The sequence below is a fragment of the Myotis brandtii genome, unplaced genomic scaffold, assembly GCF_000412655.1.
Source record: "Myotis brandtii unplaced genomic scaffold, ASM41265v1 scaffold687, whole genome shotgun sequence".
Classification (NCBI taxonomy): Eukaryota; Metazoa; Chordata; class Mammalia; order Chiroptera; family Vespertilionidae; genus Myotis; species Myotis brandtii.
Window position 1 is genome coordinate 190,629 of NW_005370687.1, and position 22,776 is coordinate 213,404.

At 41.1% G+C, this 22,776-nt stretch overlaps 1 protein-coding gene across 5 annotated transcripts in view; it reads left to right on the plus strand.

The window, feature by feature from the left end:
• Positions 1-229: 229 nt before the first annotated feature.
• STK38 (serine/threonine kinase 38) overlaps positions 230-22,776 on the plus strand; it is a 100,596-nt gene continuing 78,049 nt past the window's right edge. For all 5 annotated transcript variants that reach the window (XM_014529610.1, XM_014529606.1, XM_014529607.1 and 2 more), the window contains exons 1-8: positions 230-365; positions 6,985-7,036; positions 7,929-8,051; positions 9,957-10,040; positions 14,432-14,555; positions 16,680-16,834; positions 20,014-20,116; positions 21,179-21,240. In XM_014529610.1, the coding sequence (XP_014385096.1) occupies positions 235-365; positions 6,985-7,036; positions 7,929-8,051; positions 9,957-10,040; positions 14,432-14,555; positions 16,680-16,834; positions 20,014-20,116; positions 21,179-21,240 (834 nt within the window). In that variant the 5' untranslated portion in view covers positions 230-234. The remainder of the gene's footprint in view (positions 366-6,984; positions 7,037-7,928; positions 8,052-9,956; positions 10,041-14,431; positions 14,556-16,679; positions 16,835-20,013; positions 20,117-21,178; positions 21,241-22,776) is intronic.

The window sequence follows — 22,776 nt, forward strand, 5'->3', positions numbered from 1 at the left end:
GAGCCTGTGTGACAATTGCTCTAGGTCTTTTACTTAGGGATGGTATTTCTGGGTCATGGGACATTAATATATATTTATTTTCACCCAGTGTTTGTCTGGCTTTTGTTATTTACTTGTTTGTCCTCCATAAAAGTTGTACGAATTTACATTCCTACCTATAAGGTAGGAGAGCACATAATTGGTAGATTCTGATTCCGAGGTTAAAACCTCTTCTTTCCTTTGTTTCTAGCAGCCATGGCAATGACCGGCTCAACACCTTGCTCGTCCATGAGTAATCACACAAAAGAAAGGGTGACAATGACCAAAGTGACGCTGGAGAATTTTTATAGCAATCTTATCGCTCAACATGAAGAACGAGAAATGAGGTAAAGAATTTTAAGCAAATTGTGTCATGTTTTTGGCATTTATGTCTGGTATTATAAAGCACCTTCATATTCTTGTTGAAAGGAGACAAGAATAACAGCAGCCATGTTTATAGCCTATCCCATTACAGTAGAATGACAGTGTCATTGATTTCCAAAGCCCTTGATATTATAACCCCCTCATTTCTACTACTGAGCCAATAACTCAATATTCCATGGTAGGATAAAACAATTGGTTCAAATCCTTGGAGTTCATTAAGGCAGTGTGATGTAATGGAAAGAGCAGCTCTTATGTAGTCAGACTTGGGCTTATAATCCTGCCTTTACCATGTAGTAGGCTGTATGAGGTTGGAACAAGTTCCTTAGTCTTTTTGTGTATCAGTTTCCCCATCTGGAAAATGGGGATTAGACTTAACATATGTGAGTACCTACCGTAGTGCTTCACACATAATAATCACTTAGTTAATGGTGGTAGTAGCAACTATTGTTATTAATCTGGTGTATATTATGCATGTAGTAACTCATAATTACAATTTATTCCCAGTATTTTATTATGAAAATATTTAAAAGTGTAGATAAGTTGAAAGAATTGTACAGTGGATACCCATAAATACATCATCTAAATTCTGCAATTAATCATTTGTTGTTTAAAAAATAATTTGTTGTTTTATCATAAATCCATGTATCCATTCCTCTATCCATTCATTAATCTATTAATTTTTTTGCTGTACATGTTTCAGATGTCAGTATATTTTACTTTGTGTTTATTTCCTCTTGTATATGAACTAGAGTTCAGTATTTTAAGGGAATAAAATTTGCATGCAATGAAATGTACAATCTTAAGAGTTACCATTCAATGAGTTTCAACAAATGCCTACACCTGTATTACTTAAACCTCTGTCAAGACATAAACCATTGCCATTGTCCCAGAAAGTTGGTTCACTCCTGGGATGTTCCTTCACCCTCAGGAACCATTGCTATGACTTTGTTTCTACCATTGATGGTCTTGCCTGTTCCATCAAATGGAACATGTTAATAGGTCCATAGAGTGAGTGCTCATTTGAGCAAGGCATCCTTCCCTCATCCTGATGTTTTCAAGGTACATTCATGTTGCTATTGTGTCAGTAGTTTGTTCCTTTATATTGCTGAGTACCATTCTGTTTTTTTACTATACCTCAGTTTGTTTATACATTCTATTGATAAATACCTGGGTTTTTCTCAATTTTTTGGCTATTTTGAATAAGTTTCTATGCACATTTGTTATAGATCTTTTTGTGAACATTTGTTTTCAGTTCCTGGGTAAATTTAGGAGTGGAGTTGCTGAGTCATAAATATATGTAGGCACACGTTTAGTTTTATAAGAAATTGCTAGACCTTTTCCCAAAACATTACCAACTGTGTATGAGAGTTCTAGTTGCTTTACATTTTTGCTAACATTTGTGTTGTCAGTCTTTTAACTTATAGCTGTTCTTGTGGATGTTCAGTGGTATCTCACTGTTGTTTTAATTGCATTTCCCTGATGATTAATGATGTTGGACATTTTTCAGTGTGCTTTTGGCCATTTGTATATTTTCTTGTGAAGTGTTTATTCATATTTTTGACCATAGAGTTGTAGGGAGTTCTTTATATATTCTAGATACTGCCCCGTGGTTATATATACGTTTTGCAAATAGTTTCTTCCAGTCTGTGGCTTTTCGGGTCATTGTCTTAATGATGTCTTTAGGTGAGCAGAAGTTTTTAATATTGGCATTTTTTTCTCTTGTAGTTATTACATTCTGTGACCTCCAAGAAACCTTTGCCTACACCCAAGTCATAAGGATGTCCTATGTTTTCTTCTGGAAGTTTTATGGATTTAGTTTTTACATTTAGTACTATGATCCATCTTGAATTAATAAGTGTGTGATATGAAATAGGAGTTGAGATGAATTTTTTTCCGTATGGATATCCAGTTATTTTAGCACTATTTGTTGCAAGGATTATTTTTCTCCCCATTAGATTGCTTTGACACTTGTTGAAAATTAAGACCATATAAGTGTGTATCTATTTCTAGGCTCTCCAGTCTGTTTCATTGTTCTATTTATCCCTATGCCAGTATCACACTGTCTTGATTACTGTAGCCTTATGGTAAGGAAACTTCAGCCCAAGTTTCCTGAACTCTAGTTCATATACAAGCGGAAATAAACTTACAGTAGTGTAAGTCCTTAACTTAGTTCTTTTTTTTTTTTTTTTCAAGATTGCATTGTATATTTTAGTTTCTTTGTATTGCCATATAAATTTTAGAATCATTCATTTGTGAGAGAGAGGAACATCGACTTGTTGTCCCACTTATTTATGCATTCCTTGGTTGATTCTTGTATGTGCCCTGACCAGGGATCAAAACCGAAACCTTGGCATATCAGGATGATGCTTTAACCAACTGAGCCACCCAGCCAGGGTCATTAAATACACACATAAGTCCTAGCCAGTTTGGTACAGTGGATAGAACGTCGCTGAGGACTGAAAGGTTCTGGGTTCAATACTGGTCAGGGGCATGTATCTCTGTTGTAGGCTTCATCCCTGGCCCTGGTGGGGTGTCTTTAGGAAGCAACCAGTCGATGTATGTCTCTCACATAGATGTTTCTCCTTTTCTGTCTCTCCCCCTCCCTTCCACTCTCTCTAAAATCAATGGAAAAATATTCTTGGATGAGGATTAACAACAACAAAAAATTAAATACGCACATAGATGGAAAGACTAATACAGTGAACTACCATATAGTCATTCCTCAGATTCAGTAATTATCAAGACTTCACTAAATTTGTTTCATCAGTTATATTTTATTTTTTCTTGTTACTGTGTTTTAAAGCAAATTTCAAACATCTGCCATTTCAATCCTGTGTACTTTATTATGCATCTCGAAAACATGGCCATTTTCTTATATAATCACAGTGCCGCCACGAATCTAACAGAGTCCAGTAATTCCATGGTATCGTATCACTGAGGATGTCAAGCCTCCTTTCAGGCTGTGCTTGCCATTTTGGTGTCTTCAAGGTCTTCATTGACTTGGCCCCAGTACATCATTACCAGGGATTATTCTGTATGATAGGCCTTTTCTGGATATACTAGGGGCCCAGTGCATGAATTCATGCAACTTGAAAGGAACTGTGGGTTGCGAGGCTGTGGTGGGCACAGGGGTGGGTCTGGGACCATCCTCCGTGCCCCTGCCTGGCCCCTCCCACCGCACCCTCTGGTCTCCTGTCTGCCAGCAGTCCTGCTCCCGCTGCCTCCACTCCCATGCGCTGATGGCGCCGGCCCCACTCGCACCCGCTGATGGCGCGGAGAGATTGGGGCCCCGATCGCCCCTCAGGAGCAGGGGGCGTGGAGAAGCCCTGAGGGGTGATTGGAGCTGGCAGCCGCCGCATGCACCCGCTGACAGCGACGAGTGATCGGGGCCTGCGCCGGGTACCGGCAGCGGGTACGAATGGCGGCTCCGGTGCTGGCAACAGGTGCGAGCAGGGCCGGCACTGGCAGCAGGTACAAGCGCTGGGCGGGACCGTGGCACACGGGAGCAAAGAATTTTCAGTAACCACCAGAGGCTTGCCCCAATGATAGCAACCGGCACCCCGCCTTGGTCTGGCACCCCTGCTCACCTGCTCCACCATCCCGCCATGGCCAAGCGCCATGTTCTGTGCTCTGCCGCCTGCTGCCGACACCCGCCATGTTCTGCACATACCCCCTGGTGGTCAGTGCACGTCATAGCAATTGGTTGTTCCACTGTTCGGTCTATTTGCATATTAGGGTTTTATATATATATAGATTCTCTAATGAAAGAATCTGATTGTGTTCAAGGGATTGATTCTGATAACTTTACTCTCAGTCAGGTATTCTACTGAAACCAATGTAATTACACTTGCAATAAAGCTGTGGAAAACTTCTCAGTTTGAATTTAGATTTAAAATGTAGTCAGACCTTGTATGCATATATGCATAACCCATGGACACACGGGGAAGAAGGGGGACATATGTAATACTTGCAACAATAAAGAAGTATTTTTTTAAAAAAGAAAGAAAAAAAACAGAATAAAACATAGTCAGAAGGCCCTGGTCGGGAAGCTCAGTTGGTTAAAGCATCATCCCAATTTGCTAAGATTGAGGGCTTGATCTCTAGTCAGCGTACATACAAGAATCAACCAATGAATGCATAAATAAGTTGAATAACAAATTAATGTCCCCCCCCTCTCTATTTTATTTTCTTTTAGTTTTTGCTTCTCTGTTTTTTTTTATCCTCACCCAAGGATATTTTTCCATTGATTTTTTTTTTTTTTAAGAGAGAGAGAGGGGAAGGGCGGGAGAGAGACAGAGAGAGAAACATCAATGTGAGAGAGACAGAGATTGGTTGCCTCCTGCATGCACCCTGACTAGGGCCTGGGTCCTCTCTCTCTCTCTCTCTCAATAAATTTTTAAAAAATAAATTATAGTCAAAAGGAGCTGTCTTTGTGACACACATTGTGTGATAGCACTTTTGACTTCTAGCCCAGTCTGGTGTGGTCATTCAGAAAACATGTAGTTGGAAGATATGATAATATTTGACACTCAAGGCACAAAAAGAGTGGAACATGGTTGAGTTCTTATAGTTCTTGCTATTGATTGTTTGATTCTTATCCTTCTCTACTTCAACTATTTAACCACTGAAATGCAATTAATTTACATTCCTGAAACTACCAGTAGTACAGCCTTCTCACTCCAGTACATGAGCACACATAGATGCATATCCCCAAATATCCTGGGAACCAGAAGAAGAAAAGTGGGATGGCAGTCATGCAGATTCTCACTTCTTCCCATCAGGGGCAGAGTAGATCTTTTTACTTCCTGAGTGTTTAGACACAAATTCTTACTCATCATCTGATCCTGTGGGTTTGTAATATGATTTCTAACAATATATTCATTTAAACTAAATAGTATTATTATAATACATATTCATTGACCACAAGGAAACTCATTGTCTTTCCATGTTCCTCTTCTGTGTTTCTTATCTTGGTTAGTGGCATCATTGTCCTCCCACAGAAGAAGTTCTAAGACCTTTCCCTTGACTTCTATTGCCAGTTGGTCATCTTTGCAATAGCTCTGTTCACTTCACTCTAGGTTTCCAGTCCTAGTTCCAGATCTTTCCTGCACAGCTGAATCCTTACAATAGCTTTGAATTTGCTGTCTGTCAGTGCTTTTCCTGCTAGTCCATTAGCTCATTACTGCTGGTTGCCATTCTAAAATAGAAATCTCATCACATCACTCCTTTGTGCACCAGCCTCTGTCAATTCTTAGTCATCTGCAGACTAAGAGCCAGGCATGCAGAAGTGCTGTGCGCCTCAGACACGCTAGACTGCTTGCTGTTACTTCGTGTGCCCTGTACTCTTCCTCTTCTTTGCCTGCTCACATTGCCTGTCTTCTGGAATGCTGAGTGGTGGAGGGGAGATCCCAGCCCATGTGCTTTCATTGATTATGCTGAATAAGTAAAGGTTATAGGGAATTGGTTGTAAGGAAGTTTTAATTGTTTCTTTTGGTTTTATCAAATCAGTATTAAAATAGATAAAAATATGCTTGAATACAGTTTCTAAATTCAGTACTCCAAGGATTTAGAATTCTTAAGGTTTTTCCCTCCCTTTTTATTGAATTTATTGGGGTGACATTGGTTAACAAAATTATACAGGTTTCAGGTGCACAATTCTATAACACATCATCTGTACACTGTATTGTGTGTTCACCACCCCAAGTCAAGTCTCTGCCCATCTCCATTTATCCTCCCCATACCCTCCTCTACCTTCCTCCATTCCCCACTCCCCCCAGCAGTCACCACCCTATTGTCTCCATGACTTTTTTTCTCTCTTTTTTGGGGGCTTTTTTACTCAATCTCTCCCCCACCTCACCTCACAGGTGCCCCCTCTTCGCGGCCCCCCCCCCCCCCAATTAACTTCCTTGAATATCCAAATTCTGCATTTTACCTTTGTTGTTTATTATTCTTTGTGGCAAGGAGGAGGAAGAAGATGTGAAAATAAAGGAAGTAGATATCGGGGAGAGGGAGAGAAACACCCTGATATGAGGTTATCAAACACCAGCTGTTTGTGGTTTGTTAAGGAGGAAATACAGTTCTGACAGGGAAAAAAAAAAAGAGAGAACTTTTCATTTCGAAATAAGATTGTTGCATTAACATCTTATACAGTCTGTTTCAAAATGTAGAACTAATGAGTGGGAATCTTTTCACTTGTCTTAGTAACTGTAATTTGTTACTTTAATGAGATCTTTTAAGATCTACCTGTTTTTGTCATTAAAAAACAATTCTTGCCAAAACCGGTTTGGCTCAGTGGATAGAGCGTCAGCCTGCGGACTGAAAGGTCCCAGGTTCGATTCCGGTCAAGGGCATGTACCTGGGTTGTGGGCACATCCCCAATAGGAGATGTGCAGGAGGCAGCTGATCGATGTTTCTCTCTCATCGATGTTTCTAACTCTCTATCTCTCTCCCTTCCTCTCTGTAAAAAATCAATAAAATATATTTTTTAAAAAAAACAAAAAAACAAAAAACAATTCTTATGTTTGTATACGCTTTCCAGAAAATTACACTCAAATATTATTTCACATCTTTATTTATTTTTAGACAAAAGAAGTTAGAAAAAGTGATGGAAGAAGAAGGCCTAAAGGATGAAGAGGTAATTAAAATCAGAATTTTTTTCCCTTGAAACTCAGCGTGGCAGGTTCTATCTTGTTCAGCGAATTGTTAGCCTTAGTGCCGGGAAGGCTCTGCTCAGCAGCAGCACCTTGGGCGGCTGGTGTGCTTCTGCACTGAGGCATTCGTACTTAGTGAGGAAGCAGTCAGGAGAGGAACTTCTCCAGGTACAATCACAGCAAGTCAATTAGCATTAATTTAGAATTCCAAGAAAAGGAAGAGATGAAACCAATTTAAAATGTTAAAAAGCACAGTATAGCATATTTACAGAATTCACTGAAAAGGCTCCATAGAAGTGGGACAAACTTCTGAAATCATTCAAGGCAGATCAGCCCTTTCCTCTATGCCTCCGATGTGGTGGGGGAAAGCACAGTTAGTAACTGCGCAGGGAACTGAAATGGCAGTGGAAATGCTTACAAAAGTAGGAATAAATTACAGAACCCAGGAAAATGGTGAAAAATACCCCAGACTTACAGAGATAATAGAAAACTAGATGGTAAAATGAACTGCAATGTGTAAAAAACCTAGAGGGAAATGAAAAACACACGCACTTTTCTATAACGAAGGTTAAAGGACAATGCGGGTCGTCCCTCCTTCGTTGGAAAGGCTGGAATGGTGGATGGCTGAGGGGGTGGGTGACGTGTCCCGAGAGGAAGCACCCACTCTGTTCAGTGTGGTGTGGTTCTGTATCTGAAGGCTGGGGGCGGGGGGGAGAAGTAAGCAGTGGGGTCCTTCTGTGGTGCTTTCCTGGGTGATAAGATTATGTTTAGCCTGGTGTGGTTCTGGTTTCCAGATGGGTAAAGTCACAAGTATGACTTTGTTGGGGAATTTCAATTCCTCCCCCTCTCCCCTCTCCCCCTTTATGTAAACATTAGAAACGACTCAGGCGATCAGCTCATGCTCGGAAGGAAACAGAGTTTCTTCGTTTGAAGAGGACAAGACTTGGACTGGAAGATTTTGAGTCCTTAAAAGTAATAGGCAGAGGAGCATTTGGTGAGGTAAAAACCCCACAGCTACAGCTACTTATCCAATGCGAAAGCCCACAGCACCTCAAAGCTTCTCATATGCCATGAGCTCATGACTGTTGACATAAGTGAAATATGGGGTAGGAGGGTCCAGCATGCCAGCCCCACACCCTCACAGCTCTGTCTGCCTCCTCTTCCCCGCTCCACTGTTCCAGCTCTCGGATTGTTCTTCTCTGATGATGTTGATGTTTTAAATATTGATGTAGGAGAGTTGAAAGGTAGAAGGGAACCAATACTTTTTTCTCCTGTAATCATGACAGTAACTGATAGGTGACTCAGAGGGGATATATGTTGTAGTGTCACAGCCATTGACACTGCAACATATATCCAGTGGTACCAGAAGTCAGCCCAAGTTTCCTGATCTTAAAGCTCTTGTTTTCCCCAGTATGTAACACGTTGCCTCTCCAGGAGTGAGCTAAAAGCATATCTCCACTCTATATTTTTTCCTGCCAGACTGGTACAGCTCTAAAAAGATGGCCCTGAGGGACAGGATTTGTAGAAATGAGCTGTGTAGGTAGTGGTAGAGAGTTGAGAGAATATGTAGCTTTGTCCCAGCTAATCTTGCAGATGCATCCTGCTTGGTCACAAGAGCAGTCTGGTGGGGAGGGTGTGCATGAGCCATGCAACATCATTTCCATTAATGGAAAACATCCAGAGTGGGTGACCAACTGTTGCCACAGTTTCATTATCTATAATAATAAAAGCGTAATATGCTAATTAGACCGGACATCCTTCCGGACGACCTTCCAGACGAAGCCGGGCTGCAAGGGAAGCCTGGGTCCCGGGTGCCAGAGGGAAGCCGGTGCTGGCAGCCGGGGGAAGGGGAAGGCCTACTCTTGCACGAATTTCGTGCATCGGGCCTCTAGTCTTTGTATAATAGGTATGGCAACCCTGTACCCTCGGGGAAATGTAAGTGTATATTCAAAAGCACAGGTGGAAAAGTAAATTGATCCCTGAGCATTCAGAATCCCTGTTGGCCCTTAAGAGAGGGAAGTGGACAGTACCACCTCTAAATTGCTTTCTGCTCAGTGAGGAAGGGACATGGGGCTCAAGCAGGAAAACAAAGGTGTGGGGAGAAGAAAACATACATGTGCTGGGAGAGGAAGGGAAGGATGTGCAGGGAATTGCCAGAGGCTTTTGGGGGGGTTTGTAGACTCTTAATTTTCTTTTCATTGATTTATTTATTCTCTCTCAAAAACATTGGAAAATTAAGAAGAGAGGAAAACTGCATAAAGTCCCATTTCCCTAGTTATATTTAGTTTTTTTCCTTCAAGACATTTTTCCTACGCATGAGCTTTTGCTATTGTTTTAAACATTGCTGTAATCACTTACTTTGGTTTTCTGAGCTGACTGCATGACATGAGCCACGGGTTTAATGAGTCCTTAAGTTTGAAAGTGAGGGTCCTGAGTTAGATTGTTTTGTCCTGTTAGGGAGCCAAAGCAGATGTTTCTAGCACTGATTTCACTGGGTGTAAAATATCTATTTTGGAACTTCAAAAAGCATTTTATTTTGCTTTGTTCTTGCTAGTTGCTTATATTAAAATTGTTACACTTTCTGCCCGACTGGCATGGCTCAGTGGTTGAGCATCAACCTATGAACCAGGAGGTCATGGTTCGATTCCTGGTCAGGGGCACATGTCCGGGTTGCAGGCTCAACCCCCAGTGGGGGGCATGCAGGAGGCAGCCAGTCAATGATTCTCTCTCATCATTGATGTTTCTATCTCTTTCTCCCTCTCCCTCCCTCTCTGAAATCAATGGAAATATATTTTAAAAAATATTTTTATACTTTTTCAGTTTAAATATTACTTCCTATAACACATGAAAGCATTAGCTTGGCATTGTGAACTTCTAACTTGGCATTCTTTTAATAACTTTTAGGTTCGGCTTGTTCAGAAGAAAGATACAGGGCATGTGTATGCAATGAAAATACTCCGTAAAGCAGATATGCTTGAAAAAGAGCAGGTAAAGCACAATTGTAGTTGGGATTTTAGTTAGCTGATGAACTTTTTGTCTCCTAAAACTGTTCTTTTTGCTTATTCGAAATGTATATTCTTATTACAGTTTTCTTTAGCTCTGTCATGTATGAATATTTGTAGAGTATTACTTTTTTTATCCAACAAAGAAGTAGTAGTTACATATATTTTAAAAGTACAAATAATATTTTTATGTTATATGCAATCTTTTAAAAGTTGAAAGCCTATTAGAGAAGCACCTGCTCTCTCTGAATCCCAGTTGATCATAAGCTGTCTTTGTCCTGAGCCAATTTTGAGGTGACACTTGATGTGGTGGCGTGTTCCTTACTGGGAGCTGAGAGAGAGAAACTGTACGCACACCTTGGAACTGAGGCTTAGGCGTTAGAATTTGGGATTTGCCATCTCAGTGTGACTTAGTGCACTTCATTCTGTACACTGACACCAAAGTTGGATCTTCGGAGTAGCTTATCATCACCTGGAAGAGAAGTCTTCTTTCTGAATGAATTTGATAAAATGTGTAAATGGCAGAGCAGTGTAGATTCTTCATTTATGAATAAGAACACTTTCTAAAGCCTAAGCCTACTTTGCAAATAGATTTGTAAGATACATAAGTAGTTTATGCAAAATAAATTTTAAATATTGGACAGTGTATTAAGAAAGAGACTGCAGACATTCTGTAAATCTAGTTTAAGTTAGCTGCTTGCTCAAGAGCAGATGATGGTGGGTGATGCCCGCAGACACCCTGTGAAAGACCCGAGGCTGCAGGAGGACAAGGAGAGCTCTGACACAGAGCCCACGGGCAGGGATGGAGGCTGGCCCCACCCGGCCCTTTCTGCCTCTTGAGAGGAGGTACAGTCACTGAGGCTTCATTAAAGTCCCAGCTCGACACTTGGAGTTTATATTTTCTCTTTAATTTTCATGTTACCCAGAAGCTTTAGACTCCCAGGAATTTCCATGGAGAGTATCAAATACCCTGGCATGAGTCTTCAGACACTATAGTTTATGCTAACACCAACCTATTAAAAATGCACACACCCTATTTATATTTTATCTAAAAATTGGTGTGTGGTTTGGCTGTAAGCACTGAAAGAGTTTCAGTTGATCCTGAAAAGGAAACTAAAACTGTATTGATTAGTCAGAATATTTTGTATTTCACAAGTACATTTTATTTTTACCAGACATGTTTCCCATAGGTTTACCCAAGGCTCAAAACCCCTCTTTATCAAATAAGTCACATTCAGTTAACATTGTAAAGAACGTACATCATACTCTCATTTGTTGGTCCTTCTTAGCATGTGCCAGTTCCGTAGCCTGGTGACAGAGATGATCCGGACACTGTCAACCATTTTCTCAAAGACTGTATCTTCTTCAGAATTAATTGCTAAAGTGTTTCTACATGAAAGTAAAGAAAGTGTTGGTTAGAATTAGGATTTGAGTCCATCTTGACGTTGGACCTAACTCCCTAAGGAAGTGGTTCTCAACCTTCTGGCCCTTTAAATACAGTTCCTCATGTTGTGACCCAACCATAAAATTATTTTCATTGCTACTTCATAACTGTAATGTTGCTACTGTTATGAATCGTAATGTAAAGTATCTGATATGCAGGATGGTCTTAGGCGACCCCTGTGAAAGGGTCGTTCAATCGCCAAAGGGGTCGCGACCCACAGGTTGAGAACCGCTGCCCTAAGGTTTGACCTCAGGGTGGTCAGTTAAAGTCACTGGCCCAGGCTCTCCCTGGCTAGCCATCCTGAAGAAGGAGCAACTGGTTATACTGGGTTGGATGGAAGTAGACCAGTGCAAGGCCATCACTTTTGAGTGTGGCTGGCAAAGTTTAGGCTCAGAGCCTACCTTTTTGCAGGCATAGGTAGGTGCCTTATTCAGAGGAAAAGGTTTTTGTTTGCTTTTACCAAACTGAGTAAGAATTAGAGCTGCCCACTGAGAATTCAGACTGTTATTCTCTCCCACAGGATGGACAGTTTTGCTACCTGGGAAATAAATACTAAAGGATAAGAGACCAGCATTTAGCTAGTTTCTTCATGTTTCTCTCCCAGCACAAAAGGAAATCCTCCAATTGTGACGCCAGTCTAGTGTTAGCATCGGATAGAAGACTGACTTGTGTCTCTGCTTTCCTAGTGCCCAGGTAGCATCTCATTAAATATTTAAGGAGCAGGGGAAGGGGAACCTCTGGTGGGAGTTGCACCTCTGGCTCTTCTGTCCGTTACCCGCTATCCACCTGACTCCACTCCTAGATCTTGAGGTCCTAGCTGCCGATTCAGCCCCAGGAGAGAAGGGCAAGGGGAGCTCCCAGTCACTGTAGCTTTCCCCTCGACACACAGGGAATGTTGTAGTCACCTTCTGTGCCCCAAGGCCAGCGGCGCTCTGCAGCAGGGTGTAGCCTTAGCAGGAGCCAGGGGAGCAGAGGCAGGTGAGGGCTGCTTTGTACTGTCTTTGTGTCTAGTAATGACTGTCAAAGCCACGGCAGCTGTTCAGCAGGTGGCATTAGTGTTTTCTAAAAGCTTTGGTCCCGTATTAAAGCTGAGCAAAGGCAGTAGCTTTACCGGGCATTGTCGTGATTCATAGCACTGTTCCTTATCACCCTGTGTCCCATTTTCCCACCCGCATGCTGCAAGTGAGATGTAAAAATGTATGTTTTCTGCTATTTAAAAATGTCTTGAACAATTTTAGTAGCAATTGAAAACTCAAATAGTAAGTAAACTCAATTGCCTCCAGGCCCCTGGGAGTTAGCAGGGAAGAATGAGGCAGGAGAGGTGTCAGACAGGAGAGAGGGGTAGGATTTGTGTCCATAGGGAAGAGTGCCTGGCTTTGCTAAAGACATTCCAATAAGACAAACAAGCATATAGAACATTGTGTGAGTTTGCCAACAGGAGTGCCAGTTTGTGAACCTTGATACATCTTTGCCTCTGAACATACTATAAACCCAAGCCCTGTGGCATGTTAAGACCAAAATATCTCTTCAAGGATTGGACTGGGTTTAATAAATTTAAATCTTATTCAACCCAACTTTGCATCTTGTGACACTTACATAAGAGGAGAGGGGGTGGGATTTGATAATATGCAGCACTGTTTTGATTACTATTATATATTAAATTAGATAAGGCAAATTTCATAATAAAACATTATTTTAATGAATTCCAGTTCTCCCAAACCTTCGGCAACTTGGTCTTCTTAGCTAGATATTTCAGTAAGAGTAGGAAATGGGAAATGTCATAAATCTGAACCTAAAACTTTCCTTAGGTGTTCTTATATTTTAGTTCAGTAAGAATTTATTGAGCACATCCTCTGTGTATAGCAGTGCCCTAAATGCTGTGGTATCATAGTGTTCTAGAATGGTCAACCAGGGCACCATCATTGCCGATACCTTTGCACACCTGGACCAGGACTTGTTTAGAGAGTCTCATCTTGAGACTTACCTTTATCACAAAAGATTACATTAGTCGCCCCCTTATCAGCAGTTTCACTTTCCGTGGTTTCAGTTACCTGTGGTCAACTGTGGTCTGAAAACATTAAATGGAAAGTTCCAAAAATAAACACTTTATACATTTTAAATTGAGCACCGTTCTGAGTAGTGTGATGTCATCTTGCACCATCCTGCTCCATTTGCCTGGCATATGAACCTGCCTTTGCCCCGTGTGTCTACGCTGTGCTTCTAGCCACCTAGTAGCCATCTCGGTGATGAGGCGGACTGATGTGGTGTAGCAGGGCTTGTAGAATAGCCCTAAGCGTAAAAGTAGTGATGCTGGCAATCAGGTATGCCAAAGAGAAGCCGTAAAGCGCTTCCTTTAAGTGAAAAGGTGAGTACAGTGCGATAGGATATTTGGTGAGAGAGACCATATTCACATAAGTTTTATCACAGATATTGTTATAATTGTTCTATTTTATGATTAGTTATTGTTGTTAAATCTCTTACTGTGCCTAATTTACAAATTAAGTTTTATCATCAGTATGAAAGCATAGTATATATAAGGTTCCATGCTATCCTTGGTTTCAGGCATCCCCGGGGGGTCTTGGAAAGTATCCCTCTCCGGTAAGGAGGGACTGCTGTATTAGAACAAAAAGATGCAAAATAATAGTAATTTTGACTAATCAGAGGGTTGATTTTTAGCACTGTTAAAGTTGCCATTTGCATTACAGCCATTCATTTTGCCATTTTAAAAAACTTTCATCACTTAATTTTTCATTATCAAATATCTTCAAGTCAAATGTTGTCAATTTTGAGTTAGTAGGTTTGCCTAAGTATAAATTAGATCTTTTGCATCATCACAATTTAATACTCAAAATAGTATTTAAATTGTTTAAACAAATATACAGTCTAATAAAGCAGAGCAAGTCTTGTCATTAATCAAATGCATATACCTCCAGGTTGGCCACATTCGTGCGGAGCGTGACATTCTAGTGGAGGCAGACAGTTTGTGGGTTGTGAAAATGTTCTATAGTTTTCAGGATAAGCTAAACCTCTACCTAATCATGGAGTTCCTGCCTGGAGGTAATTACTTGACGATGAAAGGTCATTTTTCCTTTTTGTTCTGTGGTTTCTTTCTCACCTCAATTAACCCTCCTTTCTAATCCGTGCTCACAAAGTTACTTTCTCTATCTTTTTTAGGTCTGTAAAGGAAGTCAATAACCTGTCTTGTGCTGGGTGCCTTTCTACAATTCTTAGTGCCATAAAAGTAACCTTCTCATTCATTCTCATGATTTCAGATGGACATTTCTTTCTTTTTCTTCTAAATATATAGGAATAAACTAGGGACTCTGCCTGCTCTCCTGTCAATGGGAATCATGTATAATCAGTTACCTAAGTGAAAAGATTGAAACTATAACATTCTTTGCTTCAATTCTTTTGTTTCCTTTTCTATAACATTAATAAGGAGTGAATTTCTCATTACCTGTATTAGTAGCCAGCTTCAATTTCTCATTTCTGAAATTTTAAGTTTATGTAACTCAGCATGTGTATCTCCTGAGGCAGCTCCAAACAAACCCAGAGCAGGACATACCATTTCTTCTGGGAAACACAGGCTGTCCCCAGCGAGCAGATGAACTGTGAGCAGACGGGTGGGGAAAAAAGAAAAGTTTTTCTTTTTTTGTTCTACAGCAAAGCAACTATTGTGGCATAACCTTTTGATCTTATGACAACCTTTAGTTAGATGTAGGGTCATCAGTAATTTTTTTTTTATTAACAATTGATGAAGATGAGAAAAGAGACTGATAGCGTGAGGAGAAACTTTATTATTTAGATGCCAGTTGTTAAATAGTCACCAGCCCCGGGACATGTGCTCCCCAGGCCTTACCTGCACAATCTCCCATAGCCTCCCATGTCTCCTGGACCCTGCCCTTTGCACTGGGTGGAGCTGGCCTACAGAGCCATAGACCATCTGGCCTGAGCTCTCTGATCTGGACAGGCTCCCCAGGTGAGGCCATTGGCTTCTCTCCTGGGCCAGTGTAAGGCCGTGGGCCGCCTCAGAGCTGGACTGAGGACGGTATCCCTGTGCCACTAGTGTGTCTCCAGACTGAATGTGTGGCTGCCAGGACTGCGTAGAGATTCATATTTTTCAAGTCTTGGGTCAAAAAAGAGAGTATTTTAATAAAAGTTTGATTATTTTTTGCCTGGGGGTAAAATATCCACTTTTCTCTAAGAATTTAAAGTTCCCCAACAGTTATAAATGAAATGAAATTTAAAAAGCAGCATGATGCTCTGTTAACACCAGGTTTCTTTCTCTTTTCCCTATTTTCTAACATAGATGGCTTTTTATGAGATCTAAACTGAACCTTTCCTGTTTCTCTAAGCTTTAACTACTTATACATGTTTGCTTTGCTTTTGTCTAACCGTTGAGTTAGGATCAGAATCTTTGTTTTGCCATTTTATGTTGCTGGTATTAAGCAGAAAGAATTAAATTTTGACTTTGCAGAAAGCAAGGAGGTTACCTTTAATTGTTGAACTATCGATGCTGTGTTGTAAAAATCGCATAAAGCATATTAGTGTGTATTTAAATACAATAAAACACTGGACAAAAAACCCTCTGATCTTGGGAGATGATCAGTGTGCACTCTGGGGAGGCAACTCGCACACGGTCTCTGTGGAGATGTTCAGTTTAGCTTCTGTGGACACGCACTTTGCTCCCCTTGAAAGTAGAAGCTGGAGAGCTTGTTTCCAGCCTCCCCAGTGTTTACCTTTCTCGGCATTTCAGTCTCCCTCTATAACAATGGCAATACAACCCATGTGGAAATGCCATTTGGTCCTAGAGAAGCTTGCAGATATTTGTGCGAAGTTAAAAGTGAAGTAGCTTTTATTCCCAGTTCAAAAATTTATCATAAGCAAATTTACTTTTTTTTTTTTTAAATGTGAGAGAAGTTCTCTTTTTCTCTCAAAGTAAAGTGGGAACCATAGCTCGGTGGCAAGCATCAGTTAGCTTAGGCGGAAGTGCTTTGCTCCCGTGGCTGTGAACTTTACCTGTAGAAACGACTTCCTGTTTCTGCCCATAGTGGTAGTGTGTGTCAGCCTCTGGAACACAGCAGGGGCCTTATGTTGGCAGGTAGGAGGGCAGGCACACCTGAAAACTGGCTTACTCACGCGCTGTGTGTGTGTGGTGGTTTTGTATCTTCTTGTTCACAGGGGACATGATGACCCTCCTGATGAAAAAAGATACTTTGACAGAGGAGGAGACTCAGTTTTATATAGCAGAGACAGTGTTAGCCATAGACTCCATTCACCAGCTTGGATTCATCCACAGAGACATCAAACCAGACAACCTTCTCCTGGACAGCAAGGTACCACGGCGGGTGGGGCGGATGGGTAGCAGCATGACTCAGGTGTGTTTACCAATCTGAGCAGCCTCTGCTTTAACACCCGCACTGCCATGGCAGTCACTGTAGGGAAGCTGTGGAGCTGTGAACTACCTTGTATGTTCCTCTCTCTCTCTTTCTTTTAAAATATATCTGTATTTCAGAGAGGAAGGGAGAGAGAGAGAGAAAAACAACAATGATGAGAGAGAATCATTGATCGGCTGCCTACTGCACACCCCCTACTGGGGACTAAGCCTGCAACCCAGACATGAGCCTGACTGGAAATTGAACTATGACCTCCTGGTTCATAGGTCGATGCTCAACCACTGAGCCACACTGGCTGGGCCTCTCTTTTTAAAAAAACAAAAACAGGTACATTTGCTGTTACCTCCTTTCTCTGAAAAGTTTATGATTCTACAATTTTTAAAAGAATTTTATTTATTGATTTGAGAGAGAGAGAGAAACATGGATTTGTTGTCCTACTTATTTATGCATTCATTGGTTGATTCTTGTATGTGCCCTGACTGGGGATTGAACCCACAACCTTGGCATATCGGGATGATGTTCTAACCAACTGAGCTACTCGGCCAGGGCATGATTCTGTTATTTGATTGAACGTTTATTTTAAAAATAGAGGACATTTTGAAAATGATTAAGAGTAAAATTGATTTAGAACGTTATTTTGTAATAAAGCCGAAGATCATCATCTTTCCTCAGCAGGTACTTACATTGATGCATCACTTACTGAGAACCCTCTGTCGGCAGCCTCATCAGTTGAGGCACCAGCCACAAACCCGGAAGTGAGGCACAACAGCAACCACCACAACACTTTGTCACAAGTTCAGATTCCAGATCTTATGCCCTCTGTTTAAGAGGCTGCTCAGCCCCTGTAATGGTCTTATATTTATCATTAGACATGCAAATGAGCTCACTTGCTTGGTTCTTAAACTCACAGCAAATCCGCAGAGAACCCCCTGTGCTGGGTGGTTGCTGGGTCCTCCTTGGAAGTCTCTCTACCTCTGGGCCTCACTTACCTGTAAAGTGAACATATTGATCAAGAGACGCTCCAAAGTTCCTGCCTTCTGTTCTGTTACATGTAATTGTTTTAAGTAGAAAAGTAAATTTATAACTTTCTTGCTGTGCTAAAAAAACGGAATTTTTTTCTTTAAAAACCCTTATCTTTCTGTTTCAAAAGGGCAGGAGATTTGTCGGATAATTTCTTCTGGTTAGTAGCTCTTTCTTCATTATAAGAATAGTGCACATACACAGTAGGAATTTGAGCAATGCAGAGAGTTACAAAGAAGAAAAGTACTGCTAATCTCATCATTCCAAGATAAGCACTATTTTGGTATAAAAGCTTCAGTATCTTTTCTGTTTGTGTCAATAATTTTTATACAATTAGATCCTCAAAGTAAATAGCTTGGTATTCTTGGTATTTAAAATGCTAATGTATATGAGAATATTTTTCTGTGTCATTAAGTCCAGATATATTTTTAATAAGGCACTGGCCCTACTTCGTTGATCTTGGGTTCACAGGCACTGGTCCGGTACCCCCGATGCCTTAGTGCTGGCGTAGTTGTACCCCGTAGTCTATGTAATGGTTCAGCAAACGTTGAAGGCTAAATCTTAGGGACTCAATTTAGCTGAGGAGGCATGGGGGGCCCTGCTAGGGGCACATTTGCTCTCTGTAATATGCTAGCCCAGACTTGTAGAATAAATGTTCTCACAAGCAAGCTCATTTGTGTGTTCAGCCATATAGTTTGTTGAATTGAAAATGTAGCAGTTTTGAGTTTTTGCTGTATACTCAGAATAGCTACAGAATTCCCTGAAAATGTAGGCTTGCGTAACATTTGCTCCAGGCACTGCTCTTTAAGACACACTCTTTTCTTAGAGGTGTCCAGGTAAAACATGTAATTATGAGAACTACGAATTAAACTCTGTTCCTTGACTTGTAGAACAAGTTATTTGCAGATCTGAAAACAAAGATATCAGGTTAATAGGCTCAAAGCTGTCTTTGTTTGGCAGTGTCACACACACACACACACACACACACACACATACACACACCCCTAATGGGGTTTATTCCCCCCCCCCACCCCCCCCCCCGCCAGAGAGGAAGGGAGAAGGAGAGAAAGACAGAAACATCAGTGAAGAGAGAGAATCATTGACTGGTTGCCTCCTGCACACCCCACACTTGGGATCGAGCCAGGAACCCAGGCATGTGTCCTGACAGAATTGAACTGTGTCCTGATTCAAGGTGGACACCCAACCCCTGAGCCATGCCAGCCGGGATCTAATGGGGTTTCTTTAAAAACAAAACAAAATAAAACCTGACCCTCTGAGCAGGGCTGCTGTAGCCTTGTCCCCTGGGAAATTTATGTTAGGGCCTGAAGGAAGGTGGTATCATGGAATGACCACACACATTGAAGTCATCGGGGCTCACACGGCCACGCCACTTCTATGTGTGTGACCTTGAGCAGCACAGATCGCTGAGCATCAGGATTCCCTCCCCTATTTGGGGCGTACCTCCCCTACTTAAAATTTAACCACTCAAGAACACCTACCTCTTTCTTAGGGCTAGTTATGTGCCAGGCACCAAGTTAGGAGCCTTGTATGCGTTAATTCTCATCATTCCTGCTAGGCAGATGTCATTGTCCCCCTTTCCAGATGGGTCAGGGGTGCAGAGGTGAGCTAATCCTGGTTGGCAGAGAAAGAGCTTGTTGATTTCTGGTTTCGGTTCTGCCATGTCACCAGCGAGCCGTTTAACAACTCTGAGTCTGAGAAGTGTGGCCTCAGAGTTATGAGTGAGACAGCACCGGGGTGCTTGTAGTCCACGTTGCAGCGAGAGGGAAGAATTGGGGGTGAAGTGAGCAAAAGTATGAGGGGGATGTTAGGTAAGCAGCGATGTACTAAGTCATTTGAGTATTATCTGTAAACATTAAAAATGGTAATTTCTAAGACTATATATATATAAGAAGTGAAATTCTCTTTAGATGCTATGGAGGGTTCAGCTATGTTTAAACGTTCATATTTAGACAAAAATAAAGACAATATGCAAAATTGAAAATACTTTTATTAGTGTAATAGAACTTGGGGTGATCTTACGAGGATACTGCTGTGTTCCACATCCACGAACGCTCATCGTGGTCTCTTCTTCCCCATAGGGCCATGTGAAACTTTCTGATTTTGGCCTTTGCACAGGCCTGAAGAAAGCACACAGGACAGAATTTTATAGGAATTTGAACCACAGCCTTCCCAGTGATTTCAGTAAGTGTGAACAGTGATGTCAGCCTTGTTATTCCTTAACTGGCCTAGTAGAGCTGGTCCCTGGTAACAGAATATGTCCCTGGTAACAGAATATGCAGGACAGATTAGGAGAGTCTCCCTTGGAGTCTTTTTTTTTTAATCCCGAGGATATTTTTCCATTGACTTTTTAGAGAGGGTAGAAGAGAGAGGGAAAGACAGAGAGAAACATCGATATGAGAGAAACACATTGATTGGTTGCCTCCTGCACAAACCCCGAGCAGGGCCTGGACCAGGGAGGAGCCTGCAACCAAGGTATGTGCCCTTGACTGGAATCGAACCTGGGACCCTTCAGTCCGCAAGCCGACGCTCTATCCACTGAGCCAAACCAGCGAGGGCCCTTGGAGCCTTTAGAGAGTGAAATGACTTGTACTTGTGTAGTGAGGCCAGAGAAGTGCCCCCAATGTGTTAAGACGGATGTCGTAAAGAGCTTGCTTTGGAGCTCTATGAGAAGGTTCCTGGGGAGGAATTTGGGGCAGTGGAGGAGGAAGTCCTGGGAACAATTCCAGAACAGATTTATCCTACATGCTTCTTTCTGTCGTGGCAGAAAGAAATTTATCTTTATGAGTGTTACTTTCACTATCAATCAAACCACTGAAATTATATAGTAAAACTACCGTTCATATTAGAGAGCTTATATCAAATAATGTATTATAAACCCTGGAATCTCTGATTAACAATTACTGCTCTTGGAAATTTGATGGTAATTTTGAGAAATTGTAAATGTTTTAGGTCCATTTTGGGACCTTTGCTTCTGATGAGACCGAATTTCCGGTGATTCTGATGAAATTCCCTGTAGTTCTGATCAAGACTGGCCTGTGTTCTCTGTAGCCACATGATCCATATGGAAGTGCTGTTTGATCTCATTGTGTGATTCTTTGAACAAATGCTTGCTGGGAAATGTGTCATCCAAAGTTACTGATGTGTTGGCAGACTTTAGGGCTCATGTGGTTTGGACCAGAGCCAAAAAAAGTAGTAAACATTCCTGTCTGAACTTTGAATAGAACTTGTTTTCTCTACTTTTAGCTTTCCAGAACATGAATTCCAAAAGGAAAGCAGAAACCTGGAAAAGAAATAGACGTCAGCTAGTAAGTAATCTCTGTAGCTTCTTAAATGCTACAAGCCAAGTATGAATATGTTAAAAAATATGCACATAAATTTGCATTTGATAAATATGCACATAGATTTGCAGCACATCTATCCCTTGCTTTTAAGATGACCTTAATAGCGTACTGTTGTCATTTGGAAGCAGATGATACTAGGTTGTTTTGGTTGTGTCATTTTCAGTAGATGACCTCATTCTGACCTTTACATTGGTGACAACCCCTTTCTTTCCTCTCCCACCATTTCCCTATTTTTATGATGGTAAAACGGTCATATTTAAGCTCCAGGTCTCAAAATGAAACTAAGCACATATATCTCCCCAGAGCTTTAAGACAATAATGGTTCACAAACTTCTAAAATTTTGATTCACTTCAGCAAGTCATTACTCCTCGATTTACCTGCCCCACCCTTTTCTCTTTTGTGGTAGGAAAAAGAACCAGGTGTTTAAAATTGGAGAGAAATTTAAGGGAAATGCTTATTACTTACTTTATAGATATTGGAGCAAATACACATAAAATTATGTGTCACAGGCTTAAAAAATAACATTGGATTTATCTTGATCGTATGTAGGAAGTTATTTAAATGATACAAATTCACCAGTGAAATGTTGCTATTAGCAAGCTTTTATTCTGATTCATTAGTTTATATTTGAAGTGCAATGTACATGTCCTACTGTCTAGTTATTGGGAAATTAATAGAAATGTGAATCACTGCATACTTAGGCTTTGCTAGAAACCTGCAGCAAATGAGGTTGATGATGGTAGAGCTGAACTAAAAGCTGCCCATTAGAAAGCAAGAGCAGCAGCAGTGGAAGGCTGTGACTGACTAGGAGTGATGAGCATGCGTGCGTATTACATAGACATGGTGGCACTTCTGCTTGACGTATACAGATACAATAGTAACTTGGCAGGTGGGCTGGATCCTGGTTTTCAGCCAAATTTCTTGGTAAAATACTGAATTAGAGTTCTCTACAGTGTTTTTAATGACTGACTTAGTAGGTCACTAGTAAGTAGCTGTCCCGTCATGTGAAAATGGAAGCCTGTAGAATTGTTTGAGAAAGAATCAAAGGAAGGCTTGCTTTTTAAAAAAAATTTACTTGAGGCCCATATGTGGGCTCAGACTATGTTTTCTGCGTATTATGATTTTTATGTTAAACCTGGGCCTTGGGAGAGGCAATAACTTAACCCAAATACTTTTGGAGATACAGTAACTGAAATTAATATTTGATAATCAGGGTAGTTAGTGACATCGTAGTCTCTATTGCTTAGGAACTCTGATATTCTTTAAATGTCTAAATTCTGTATGTGGTTAAAAACTTTCCATAGCTTGGTGAGGGTTAGGGAATGTCGGAACAGATCTGGCCAGGTGCTTCTATTGTGTCTCTCCATAGAGCAGATCTTACCTTGGCTGCACATCAGGATCACCTGGGACTTCAGAACATCCTGGTGTCTGGGTGCACCCCAGAGATTCTGGTTGACTTAGTTTCGGGTATAGAGTTTGGGTATCTGATTTTCAAAAGG